The sequence below is a fragment of the Aptenodytes forsteri genome, unplaced genomic scaffold, assembly GCF_000699145.1.
Source record: "Aptenodytes forsteri isolate BGI_AS27 unplaced genomic scaffold, ASM69914v1 Scaffold82, whole genome shotgun sequence".
Taxonomy (NCBI): Eukaryota; Metazoa; Chordata; class Aves; order Sphenisciformes; family Spheniscidae; genus Aptenodytes; species Aptenodytes forsteri.
The window spans coordinates 4,145,171-4,158,970 of record NW_008795490.1 but is presented as its reverse complement, the minus strand read 5'-3'; the positions used below and the strand labels follow the sequence as shown (position 1 = coordinate 4,158,970).

General features: G+C 35.4%; 1 protein-coding gene across 4 annotated transcripts in view; it reads right to left on the bottom strand.

Moving 5' to 3' along the window:
* The window catches only part of SCAF8 (SR-related CTD associated factor 8), an 85,045-nt gene that overhangs the window by 52,523 nt on the left and 18,722 nt on the right, over window positions 1-13,800 (bottom strand). For 2 of the 4 annotated variants that reach the window (XM_009281426.2, XM_009281425.1), the window contains exons 7-11: window positions 9,646-9,725; window positions 9,106-9,223; window positions 2,346-2,477; window positions 2,077-2,189; window positions 1,375-1,568 (exon numbers count right to left, since the gene is read on the bottom strand). In XM_009281426.2, the coding sequence (XP_009279701.1) occupies window positions 1,375-1,568; window positions 2,077-2,189; window positions 2,346-2,477; window positions 9,106-9,223; window positions 9,646-9,725 (637 nt within the window). Of the gene's footprint in view, window positions 1-1,374; window positions 1,569-2,076; window positions 2,190-2,345; window positions 2,478-5,246; window positions 5,365-5,786; window positions 5,863-9,105; window positions 9,224-9,645; window positions 9,726-13,800 lie in introns of those variants that run through there. The other 2 variants (XM_009281427.1, XM_009281428.1) reach the window with 2 other exon arrangements.

Sequence of the window (13,800 nt, the reverse complement as noted above, 5' to 3'; positions counted from 1 at the left end):
GTTAAGCTCTATGAAACAATTCTTCAGACCTCCGTAAGTGATAACGGTGGCTGTCACTGAACAAATTTCATGAAGTAAAACGCGTGTCAGTTGAATTACCTATTTATTTACCGCCCCCCAAAGTTTCCACACTTCACTTAGCCTTCTTAATATCTCCTTTTCATGAGCCGGGTCACTTCACAGGACCTCAATTGCTGCTGTTGTTCATCAGGTTACTTAACATCCCTGCCTCCCAGTTCCCATCCATTCTGATTATAGCTCCCTGCTTTGTGGACTACTGGGACAAATCTACACCATAAAACTGATTTGCCTCTTTTCCCGTGAAAAGCCAGAGAGGAAAAAAATATACATCTGAGTTTAAAGCCACCCTGGAATAATGTAAAATATCAATGTGAAGAGAACAGAACACTCTTTCTTTTGAAAAATGAATTTTGAACTGCTTGTCAGATAAACGATACAGTTTTAAAACACAAAATAAATGCAAAACTACATCAGAAACTGCGTATAAACTATCTAAACAAAGTTAAATTTGGGAACACAAGTTCATTACAAAAGTAAATTCAGTACAATTATGCATCCCAAGAATCCAGAGTCCTGCTAACACAGCAGCAGTGGGATATACAGATACAGTAGCAGATGACTACACCCAATTTCACTGTTTCTAGCACTCATCTCAAAATACATTCCCTTTGATTTAAGCAACTGTGTGGAGAAAGTTCTTCTCCCTGCTACCTTCCTTCTTTTTAGTATGTAAATTCTCTGTAGAAATGACAGCAGTGCACAGCAGCACACTGCAAAAGCTGAAATCCAGTTGGTTTTTGGATACTTTCTTAAGATACAACCATTACGGTCTGTCTTATGATAGCAAATTACTTGTTTCCCATTTCCACCTGCTTTGGCTCTATGTTCCTGTGAAAAGTTATTTAAAAAAAAACTCTAAAAGTTTAACAAAACAGGTCTCTACTTAAGATATTCAGCTAAGTGTCCAAAGTGTGTACCACATACTTAAATGTCTTATCAGCATACCAATTTTCAGATCAAGCGCTGATCATCTCAAATGCCCCATAGAAGACAGCATTAAAGAGAAAGCAGATTCTAACTTAGGGACCGCCCTTGCTACTCTCTGTTCAGAAGTAAAATCATTGGTGCAACAGTATGAGTAAAATCATCAGTAGAACAGTATGATACTTTCTTTCCTCTAAGATGAAATGATGTACCTAAGTTGTAAGAAACATCAGAAATGAAACTTCAAAAAGATTATGGTTACCGTATTTTGTAACAGTACTCAAGCCAAATCTTGTTCTTTCAATGAAAAACAAAGCCTTTTTTCCCTTTAATACTACATTATTAAAACAGTAAGCAGCTGCCACTTACCACTTAGTGTTTTTGACCGTATAGGCGGCAATCCCTTTTTCTGACGTTCTTTTTCCCTTTCCCTAGCCCTTCTTTCACTGGAATATGACCGAGATGACTTTCTTTTCCTTTCTCTTGATCTTGAGCGTGAACGTTTTCTGTGTTTACGCTTACGAGAACCAGACCGTGATCTAGACCTTCGTTTTCTTGGTGACCTACAAAATACTTTATTTCAGTATGCTGAGTTTAAAAAAAAAAAAAAAAAAAAATCTAATTTAGTCATCTTTTAACTACAAACTTTAAGCATGATACAGACATTTCTGTCATATTCACTCAAACTGCTTCAGGAAATAAACTTAATGTCATTAGTGTGAGGAATAGAACATACACCTTGAGCTTAAAACAAAACAAAACACAACACATGAAAAGAGTTCCATAACAGTATCTACTTTTCTGGCATAGAAAACCTGACCAGGTGCTAGCGTTAGTTATTTTTGTTACCTGAACAGGTCTTAAAAATTTTAAAGTAGACCACAGATATGCAAAATGAACTGTGATACAGAAAGTCTGCATCTAACACACAAATATTAAATGAACACTTTTTTTTATTGCCGAAAACTGCTCATGACAATTTTGGAAAATACAGAATTGAGAATGATAATCACAAACTGCAACTTCATTTCAGAAAACCTTCATTTACTTAATACAAGTTAATTATGAAACCTTGAACGAGATCTTGAACGAGTTCTTGATCTTGAACGAACAGCTGTTTTCTTTTCTTCTTGTTCAAAAATCTCTTCTTCAGCAACATCCTGTCCTTCATCTATATCCATGTCCTGAGGTCAGACATAACAGATGTTCAATAACATTTAATAAACATACTCACAATATATATGACTACAGGAAAGCATACATCCATATTACCCATTTTGAAATCATCTTAGTATGTGTTTTCCTTTCAAGTTCTGTAATCAAATTTAAAATAGTTTTACCTGTTGTTGAATATCCATTGAATCATCTACATTTGTTTCCACTTCTAAAAACTGCTGCTGACTACTCCCTTGTGATGGTGAGGCAGAGTGCTCTGAACCAAAATTTCCTTCTTGATTCTCCTCAGGGCTTGCCTAAATAACAAACAGTAATATATCATAAAAAGCCTCATAATTCAAAATGCTTACTGTGTCAAAATGTAATACTACATGAAACAATTGTTCAAATATCTCTGAAAAACTATTTATCAATTTTCTCTTATTTTCCACTTCCCATTAATGTGAAAGCTGAACCAGATGTCACTCCATTCCATTCCTTTTTTTGTATCATCCTTAAATACAAAACTTTGAAATAATTAATATTCCTGACTATAAAAAAATTACTATTTGCTGAATCAAAACCCCAAAGTACACGATTTGTTGCTTAATTTGGCTGGCTTGAAAACAAAAACTTAGAGGACAAACAATAGTGATGGCAGCCCTATGTACAGTGACACTGAAAGATACCCATTGGTCACCCATGCACATGCATTAATAAATTATATTTTGTTATTAATATAATGAAAATATTTGCAATACCAATTGAACTAGTTTAAAAAATTTACATTTAACTTCAAACTTTCTTACAGTGTGTGATTTAAGACAAGTAATTACACAAGATAAGGGAGGGTGTTGTGTGTTTTTTGTGTGCGTGTCAGTTACGAGACCTAACAAAACAAGCAGTTCTGAAAAAACACCAAAATTAAAAAATGTAAAATACTAAATGCACTGTTGATTTGCTAGAGAAAAAACTATAATGGGCTGCACATTGGATTGAAAGTACAGATTTGGAATAAATATCTAAGATATGAAAGAAATTCAAGAAATACAGGAAATGCAATGAAAATACTCAGAAATGCCATCAGGACGATTTTGAAAAGTAATTTTAAACCTATAATCCAATATTGCAGGTAAACATTTCAGTGATTCTCATTACATTTTCACTTTAATTAAACAAATGCTAGATATTCTATCTGCCAGGATAACAGCAGAAAGTTAGCAGAATGACATGTAGTACCAAGGGGTTTTTTGTTTTGTCTTTGTATTTTTAAACAGCTTATAATGACAGTTTGCAGAAAACTAAAAAATTCTACTATAATTCAGTTAACGCGTTTTCCTTGTAACATTATGTTTCATCTCATTTTCCTTTTATTTAATTATTCTTCAACAATCCATTTCTTGATATTAATTCCTACATTTCTTGTTGTTCCTTCTGTCTCTGTCTTCTATCCTTTCCTCCTCTCCCTCTGCTCCTAATCAGATGCTTAATAATTTTGTTTTGTGTTTTATCTTTCCTTCTCTTTCCCTTATTCTTTCTCACTGATGCTTAAACATGGAATTAAAGAAAATCTTCCTTATAACATGCTGCAGTCGTTACAGACTAGTTCCAGCAGAAGTTTGTATCTTTTATGTGTTGTCAAGGTGCAAATAAATCTTCCTCAGTACTGACTAGACAAGAAGCTGAGTGCACCTGAAGGGAAACAACTTCTGAAAGAACACTTGGAATAGAAGATCAAATAATAAGGGGTGAGTCATATGAACATTCTACCCATAAATGTACCGTAACTTGATTTCATAGATAAAATTAATTTAAACTCTAATTCTACTTATTTTACAATAAGGTAGGCATTCAGCATTTTCAAATTAGAGAGTTACTTTTAGATACGTCACATCAAAAGCTCCCAAAACAGATGCACTCTTCAAAGTTATATTCCTTTACAACATTTTTTAGTGTTTAAAGCCAGAAACTGCTAGATATCCACCAACATCAAAAGCTATTTAGTCTGTAGCTATGTTGTACAAACTTTCTCAGTTACTGCACTTACATGAGAAATAAAAATAAAACATAGTAAAATAAAGAAGTAGAATAAGAAAACAATATCTAGTAAAAATTTAATTACTATTTTTCTAAACAATTAAAAACACAAAGTCACAAATTCAGAACTCAAATGACATTCTTGATTGAAAACTGAGCGACTGCATCTTTGCACAGGTTAAACTAAAATCCCCAACAGATGTTTGTTAAGTTTGTGGTCCCTTAGACTTTCTTTCAGTCTAAGACTTCTATTTTACTGTGAAGCTAGATCCAAATACTTCACAGAAAGTCCACTTTACATCTGGTCAGTATCAAGACAGAATAAACTTTCGGTTTTTTTTCCTAATGGGATCAGAAATTGGAATCAGGAGGGGAAAAGAGCAGCTAGATACTGAGGAGTAACCTCAGAAGAAATAAGCCAATTTACTTCAATGTAGAGCAGAAAGGACCCAATTCACGTAATTAAGAAAGAATCTTGGGTTGTCTCAAGCATCAGTTCTTAATTAATCATTTCTCAGGAAATACGTGACTCTATTCTTTAGCTCAGATTCTTCAACAGAATGAGACATTTAGTAGCCAAGACTTAAAGCTTGGTAGGGGAAATTAGTTATCTGCAATCTCTATTCTGTCCTCTTGACAGTTCTGCAGCAGCAGCTTACACGCTGCTCTCCCTTCACAGACAGGAGCATAATCACTTCAGTGCTCACCACCACCTTTGTGACAGCAGGGAAAAAGCTTTTTTCCCCCCATATAAAGAGCTGAACAACCAAAGCACAGTCAGTCTGTAACTCAGCTAAAGGGTACTCTTTCCTCAGAGAAGCAAAATGTACACCCCACACATTTGGTCGTATTTTTTTTTTCCTGCTTTAAGCACTTTCTTCCGCTTATTCCACTTTGCAAGCTTCTGTTAGATGATCAGCTAGCGACAAAGACTTTCATTATAAGAGAAGTGTCAGTAACAAGACAATTTTTTTGTCCTGAAGTAGAGTATGAATTTTTTATCAGCGGAGAACAAAATTATTACAACAGCCACAAGATGGAGTTCTTACCTTTTGAGGCTGCTGTTGCTCCAGAAGCTGTTGTCTGAGATGTTCTAAATTTTGTTGCTGTAGCTGTTCAGCTAGTTGGTGAAAAAGCGAGTTGTTCATAGATTCTGGTACTAAAGGCCTAAAATGAAATAATTTAAATAAAAAACCACAACAGTTTTTCTCTCGGTTTAAACAGTTGGTAACAGGTCTTCGCAACTGAGTTTCAAGTTTAACTAAAAAGGTAAAATAATTAAGACAATGTAGCTAGTTCCACCTTCTGTTATCATCATTATCACATTAACGCTATGAATATAACTAACAAAGCAAAGAACGTGCTAACTTTAAGATGAAGTCAACAAAACTTCTGGCACACAGACTTACATTAAATATTTTAAAAATGTATATGTTTCATTAATTTAGTAAACTGTCTTTTCTCTTCCTACTGTTTTAGTATTCTTATGCTCTGAAAGAAACAACATTTTCCTTACTATTTAATCCTAATGTTCAACTAGTGTCAGGCAAATTGTAGCATTTTCCATAATAAACATAGCTTGATCTTACAGTTGGGAAGTGGGAGTTTCCTTTTTAGGCTCTTCATTTTGTTCAGATTCTTCCCCAAAGTCAAACCTGTCCATCAGCTTCTAGGAGAAAGCAAAATAAGCATTACTGAGTACTCCTTGTATGTCCCTTTATGTATTTTTACTTTTCAAAATAAAAATGCCTTATTTCTCGCTCTTCATTTTGTTCAGATTCTTCCCCAAAGTCAAACCTGTCCATCAGCTTCTAGGAGAAAGCAAAATAAGCATTACTGAGTACTCCTTGTATGTCCCTTTATGTATATTTACTTTTCAAAATAAAAATGCCCTTATTTCTCAACTTAAAAAAAAAAAAGTTTGGCAAATGACCTGAATAGAAAATTAAATGTCATACTGCTATTGCTACCAAGCTCTTGAATGCATCAAATACCAAATTTTGTCCATGGCTTTCTTGAGTTCTGGCTGCTGTTACAAGTACAACCACATGTTCTTTTCATAGTAAATAACAGCTAGTTTGCAGGAAGCCTTAAATAAAGATTCATCTTACATAATGGTACCTTTAATTAGAAGAAATTACTACGAAGAGGCCAACTATTCAATCCTTTGGCAATCAGCAAACTGCTCTGCTCATATCAAGAGAAGACCTACAGCTTGATTACTTCGCAAAGAATTACTGTATTTTCACACACACGTGTCATTTAGACAACCTGAATTCCTTCAAATATACTGCTCCTTGAAAACAACTTCTCACATAGTCTGCAAAAAATCAAAGCAAGCAGTTATCATGTAAGAGGAATAAGCCTCCAGAGGGATAAAAAGAAAGGTATCTGACAGGGAAAAAGAAAAACTTGGATAGACTTCCTGTTTTATCTGTAAAGATGTCTACGCTGTAGTTCTGCTGAACAAAAGAAGTCTGTTTTATTTATTAATTTTTAAACAGCCCAGAAGCATTTCAGCAGCATTTTGCTTTCTTGAAGACAAAACTAAAGAACAAGCATGAAGAAATACAACAAATGTTATTTGTCACCGAGACTGTCTTTTTTCAGTAACTATGCATTGATAGAGCAGTGCTATCAAACCCACGTCGATGCATCTTTACACCTTGGAAGTTTTCTGAAAAGCAGAGCGAATGCTGTACTACAAACCGCCATAACTTCTTCTCAAACCCTGGTCTCAGAAGAAAAAACCAAGAGGATGAGAACATAGGGCAGTCATTTTGAAATACCAAGGCAAAAACGTCTCCAGTAACAAGCCATGATGATTCAGTAGCTCATTTTCTTTCTCAGGATGAGCCATGATGATTCAGTAGCTCATTTTCTTCCTCAGGATATTTTATTTATTCTCCATTACTGGAGTCCAGCAAGAAGAACAAAGCATAAGCTAAGAGACTGATCAATCAAGAATTATTAGAACTATTTTCCCAATGAAATAATCTAATATATATAAAAGCAGGACTGAGTATCTCTCTGAGAAAACACAGCAGAAACATAGACCATCAAGCTTATGTGACATGGGATGCTAAAATCCAGAGTAACTTTCACCATATACATCTAATCCATTTAAAGCAAGCTACCCGCTTTCATTTTTTTATACTTCCTTGTAACATTATGTTTCATCTCATTTTCCTTTTATTTAATTATTCTTCAACAATCCATTTCTTGATATTAATTCCTACATTTCTTGTTGTTCCTTCTGTCTCTGTCTTCTATCCTTTCCTCCTCTCCCTCTGCTCCTAATCAGATGCTTAATAATTTTGTTTTGTGTTTTATCTTTCCTTCTCTTTCCCTTAATCTTTCTCACTGATGCTTAAACATGGAATTAAAGAAAATCTTCCTTATAACATGCTGCAGTCGTTACAGACTAGTTCCAGCAGAAGTTTGTATCTTTTATGTGTTGTCAAGGTGAAAATAAATCTTCCTCAGTACTGACTAGACAAGAAGCTGAGTGCACCTGAAGGGAAACAACTTCTGAAAGAACACTTGGAATAGAAGATCAAATAATAAGGGGTGAGTCATATGAACATTCTACCCATAAATGTACCGTAACTTGATTTCATAGATAAAATTAATTTAAACTCTAATTCTACTTATTTTACAATAAGGTAGGCATTCAGCATTTTCAAATTAGAGAGTTACTTTTAGATACGTCACATCAAAAGCTCCCAAAACAGATGCACTCTTCAAAGTTATATTCCTTTACAACATTTTTTAGTGTTTAAAGCCAGAAACTGCTAGATATCCACCAACATCAAAAGCTATTTAGTCTGTAGCTATGTTGTACAAACTTTCTCAGTTACTGCACTTACATGAGAAATAAAAATAAAACATAGTAAAATAAAGAAGTAGAATAAGAAAACAATATCTAGTAAAAATTTAATTACTATTTTTCTAAACAATTAAAAACACAAAGTCACAAATTCAGAACTCAAATGACATTCTTGATTGAAAACTGAGCGACTGCATCTTTGCACAGGTTAAACTAAAATCCCCAACAGATGTTTGTTAAGTTTGTGGTCCCTTAGACTTTCTTTCAGTCTAAGACTTCTATTTTACTGTGAAGCTAGATCCAAATACTTCACAGAAAGTCCACTTTACATCTGGTCAGTATCAAGACAGAATAAACTTTCGGTTTTTTTTCCTAATGGGATCAGAAATTGGAATCAGGAGGGGAAAAGAGCAGCTAGATACTGAGGAGTAACCTCAGAAGAAATAAGCCAATTTACTTCAATGTAGAGCAGAAAGGACCCAATTCACGTAATTAAGAAAGAATCTTGGGTTGTCTCAAGCATCAGTTCTTAATTAATCATTTCTCAGGAAATACGTGACTCTATTCTTTAGCTCAGATTCTTCAACAGAATGAGACATTTAGTAGCCAAGACTTAAAGCTTGGTAGGGGAAATTAGTTATCTGCAATCTCTATTCTGTCCTCTTGACAGTTCTGCAGCAGCAGCTTACACGCTGCTCTCCCTTCACAGACAGGAGCATAATCACTTCAGTGCTCACCACCACCTTTGTGACAGCAGGGAAAAAGCTTTTTTCCCCCCATATAAAGAGCTGAACAACCAAAGCACAGTCAGTCTGTAACTCAGCTAAAGGGTACTCTTTCCTCAGAGAAGCAAAATGTACACCCCACACATTTGGTCGTATTTTTTTTTTCCTGCTTTAAGCACTTTCTTCCGCTTATTCCACTTTGCAAGCTTCTGTTAGATGATCAGCTAGCGACAAAGACTTTCATTATAAGAGAAGTGTCAGTAACAAGACAATTTTTTTGTCCTGAAGTAGAGTATGAATTTTTTATCAGCGGAGAACAAAATTATTACAACAGCCACAAGATGGAGTTCTTACCTTTTGAGGCTGCTGTTGCTCCAGAAGCTGTTGTCTGAGATGTTCTAAATTTTGTTGCTGTAGCTGTTCAGCTAGTTGGTGAAAAAGCGAGTTGTTCATAGATTCTGGTACTAAAGGCCTAAAATGAAATAATTTAAATAAAAAACCACAACAGTTTTTCTCTCGGTTTAAACAGTTGGTAACAGGTCTTCGCAACTGAGTTTCAAGTTTAACTAAAAAGGTAAAATAATTAAGACAATGTAGCTAGTTCCACCTTCTGTTATCATCATTATCACATTAACGCTATGAATATAACTAACAAAGCAAAGAACGTGCTAACTTTAAGATGAAGTCAACAAAACTTCTGGCACACAGACTTACATTAAATATTTTAAAAATGTATATGTTTCATTAATTTAGTAAACTGTCTTTTCTCTTCCTACTGTTTTAGTATTCTTATGCTCTGAAAGAAACAACATTTTCCTTACTATTTAATCCTAATGTTCAACTAGTGTCAGGCAAATTGTAGCATTTTCCATAATAAACATAGCTTGATCTTACAGTTGGGAAGTGGGAGTTTCCTTTTTAGGCTCTTCATTTTGTTCAGATTCTTCCCCAAAGTCAAACCTGTCCATCAGCTTCTAGGAGAAAGCAAAATAAGCATTACTGAGTACTCCTTGTATGTCCCTTTATGTATATTTACTTTTCAAAATAAAAATGCCCTTATTTCTCAACTTAAAAAAAAAAAAGTTTGGCAAATGACCTGAATAGAAAATTAAATGTCATACTGCTATTGCTACCAAGCTCTTGAATGCATCAAATACCAAATTTTGTCCATGGCTTTCTTGAGTTCTGGCTGCTGTTACAAGTACAACCACATGTTCTTTTCATAGTAAATAACAGCTAGTTTGCAGGAAGCCTTAAATAAAGATTAATTTTACGTAATGGTACCTTTAATTAGAAGAAATTACTACGAAGAGGCCAACTATTCAATCCTTTGGCAATCAGCAAACTGCTCTGCTCATATCAAGAGAAGACCTACAGCTTGATTACTTCGCAAAGAATTACTGTATTTTCACACACACGTGTCATTTAGACAACCTGAATTCCTTCAAATATACTGCTCCTTGAAAACAACTTCTCACATAGTCTGCAAAAAATCAAAGCAAGCAGTTATCATGTAAGAGGAATAAGCCTCCAGAGGGATAAAAAGAAAGGTATCTGACAGGGAAAAAGAAAAACTTGGATAGACTTCCTGTTTTATCTGTAAAGATGTCTACGCTGTAGTTCTGCTGAACAAAAGAAGTCTGTTTTATTTATTAATTTTTAAACAGCCCAGAAGCATTTCAGCAGCATTTTGCTTTCTTGAAGACAAAACTAAAGAACAAGCATGAAGAAATACAACAAATGTTATTTGTCACCGAGACTGTCTTTTTTCAGTAACTATGCATTGATAGAGCAGTGCTATCAAACCCACGTCGATGCATCTTTACACCTTGGAAGTTTTCTGAAAAGCAGAGCGAATGCTGTACTACAAACCGCCATAACTTCTTCTCAAACCCTGGTCTCAGAAGAAAAAACCAAGAGGATGAGAACATAGGGCAGTCATTTTGAAATACCAAGGCAAAAACGTCTCCAGTAACAAGCCATGATGATTCAGTAGCTCATTTTCTTTCTCAGGATATTTTATTTATTCTCCATTACTGGAGTCCAGCAAGAAGAACAAAGCATAAGCTAAGAGACTGATCAATCAAGAATTATTAGAACTATTTTCCCAATGAAATAATCTAATATATATGAAAGCAGGACTGAGTATCTCTCTGAGAAAACGCAGCAGAAACATAGACCATCAAGCTTATGTGACATGGGATGCTAAAATCCAGAGTAACTTTCACCATATACATCTAATCCATTTAAAGCAAGCTACCCGCTTTCATTTTTTTATACTGTTAGAATATTTTCAAGTAAAGCATTTGCAAAATGCTGCTGCTCCGAAAAAAATACGCATTTTAGAAAAAACACCAGTCTCCTCTTTAAAATATTAATCATCACGTATATTCCATCATGACAAAGTAGACAGGAAGATAACAGAGGATGTACTATTTAATCGTCTGAGAAAATGAACAAATGGAAAGTAGTCAACAATTTATGATATGCAAAACAATTATTTAATTAAACTGGGGCCAGAGAAAACCAAAGAACTTCCAGCCAACATCAGGCAAATGCGCAGCATGATTTTTGTTTAAATTTGTTTTAAATAATATAGTAGATATTAAAGGCAAAAATCTGAACTGAACTATCTTGATTTCTAAATAAATTGTAACAGAATACTCTCTCCAATAAAGCAATAGAAATTAAAACAAATTAAATCTTAGGATACCTAGGTTAACCCACCACACAGGCAAATAAAAGTACAGAACTTTCCATGAATACTACATCTGTTACTTTAATTACCTAAGAAAAGAATATGTTCAGAAAAAGCAATGGGAATGATTAAAGACATGAAAACAACTTTTTATTCCAAAGGAAACAAAATTCTTCTTAAGGATCAGGATATTCTCTTTAGAAATTAAAATAAAAGGAATAGGACATAAACGTATAGGGAATGTTGATCAAAAAAATCTTTCTGTACCATAACACAAGGATATGGTCATGTAGCAAGATTATAAAACACACAGATTTGATATTGACAAAAGAAAGGAATTTTTCACGTAATGCATGTTAATTTGCGCTACTTATTACTACAAGATACTATGGAGACTGAAGAGCTTGAAAACAAAGACCTGGAAGAACTGCCGAATTTATTAAAAATAGGGATTTTTAAAAAAGATGGGATACTTACGTATTCATCAGAAATAATTTCCTGCACTATTTATATTTGTTTTCCAATTCAGCATCATCATATCATGGAATGAGAACTAAGCTTCACAGTTTTCTTTGGATCACAATGCTTACTGCTTATATATGATAAAAGCTGTCTTTTTTTTATGTTGGCCAACTCAGAACGTTTGCCTTTTAGACACTGCCTTCAACCATCTAAGTATTTCTATATCCACATCATGGCTCCATCCTCCATTCTCTAAACTCCATCACAAGTCTGTTCAGTATCTTCTACAGAAACTATTCAGTGTTTCTTATGATTGCTTTCAGGAATTGCTAGATTGTCTAATTTTGCTGCTGCAGCTTAAGATGTTCAGGATTGGTCACTGTACCTCAGGTAAGAATACTTCATCAATTTCCACTAGATGACACTCTCTTCTACCCCATTCTTCATAAATCTTAGAATCACAGGACAGTCCAGGCTGAAAGGGACCTCAGTAGGTCTCGGTCCAACTTTCTGCTCATAGCAAGCTGAGCTGTGAGCTCACGTCAGGTTACTCAGGGCTTTATCCAGTTGAGTTTTGGAAACATCTTAGTTTCCAACAATGGAGACTGCACAATCTTTCCAAGCAACCTATTCCAGTGCTTGACTGTCCTCATGGGAAAAAAGGTTTTCCTTATACCCACCCTGAACCCTTTCGTTTCAACTTCTGTCTGTTGTCTGTAATTCTGCCACTATGCCGTGCTGTGAAGAGCCTGGCTTCATCTTCTTGCTGACCTTCCCATAGGTGCCGGGGGGCTGCTGTTAGGTTTCCCCCAAAGCTGCCTCTGTCCCAGGCTGAACCAGCTCCAGTGCTCGAGCCCTGACCATTTTGGTGGTCCTCCACTAAATTCACTCCAGTTTGTCAATGTCTTTTCCCTGTATGGGCGCGGGGATGGCAAAACTGGATGTGATACTCTAGATGCAGTCTAGAGTAGATGGGATGTCTAGATGGGATGATCATTTCCATCAATCACCTGGCTATACTCCTGTTCACACAGCCCAGGATGTTGTTGGCCCTCTTTGCTGCCAGGGCACTCTGCTGGCTCATGCTCTGTTAAGTATACTTGTTAGCAACTTGTTTACTTATAAAGACTAGAACCCCAGAGAATAAGCAACTGTATGTCTGGTACTCAAACAAAGGCTGTTAACAGTCTAGTGTTGCTGTTCATTGTACTGTTCTGACACCTTGGGTTTTGATACTTGTATCTCTGACAGTATCGTCACCTGCAATTGAGGCATTTTGTGTTAAATATAAAACTATTGCAAGCTCTCTAAAATGCATACAAAAACTTTAGAAATTCAGCGCATCCTGGAAGATCACTAACAAAGATCTAGATTTGTTGTCAGGAAGCAAGGCATTCCTAAAACTTTTCCTCTTAAAAAAGCTGTTTTATAGTTTTTACTTCATTCGGGCATGCTATTTGGACTCTGTTACTAGTTACTTTGAAGCAGCTCTAGTCTGGCCCTGTCGACTGAGTGCTCTTTAGCAGTTGCAGTGTATCTTTTGCTTTAGCTTAATCCAAATGAAGCTACTTTATGCATTCAAGATTGCTCTGCAATGTGAAACCATGTGTGGTACATGTAAACAATCAAAAGTTTCACCTCAAAAGCATGCTCCTGATTCAAACTAAAACACTGATGTAGATGCTTCCCAACAAAGAGGAAGTCAGGCAAAAACACCAGGAGGCCTGCATGGATGAACAAGGAACTCCTGGACAAACTCAAACACAAAAAGGAAGCCTACAGAGGGTGGAAGCAAGGACAGGTAGCCTGGGAGGAATACAGAGACATTGTCCGAGCAGCCAGGGATCAGGTTAGGAAAGCTAAAGCCCTGATAGAATTAAATCTGGCCA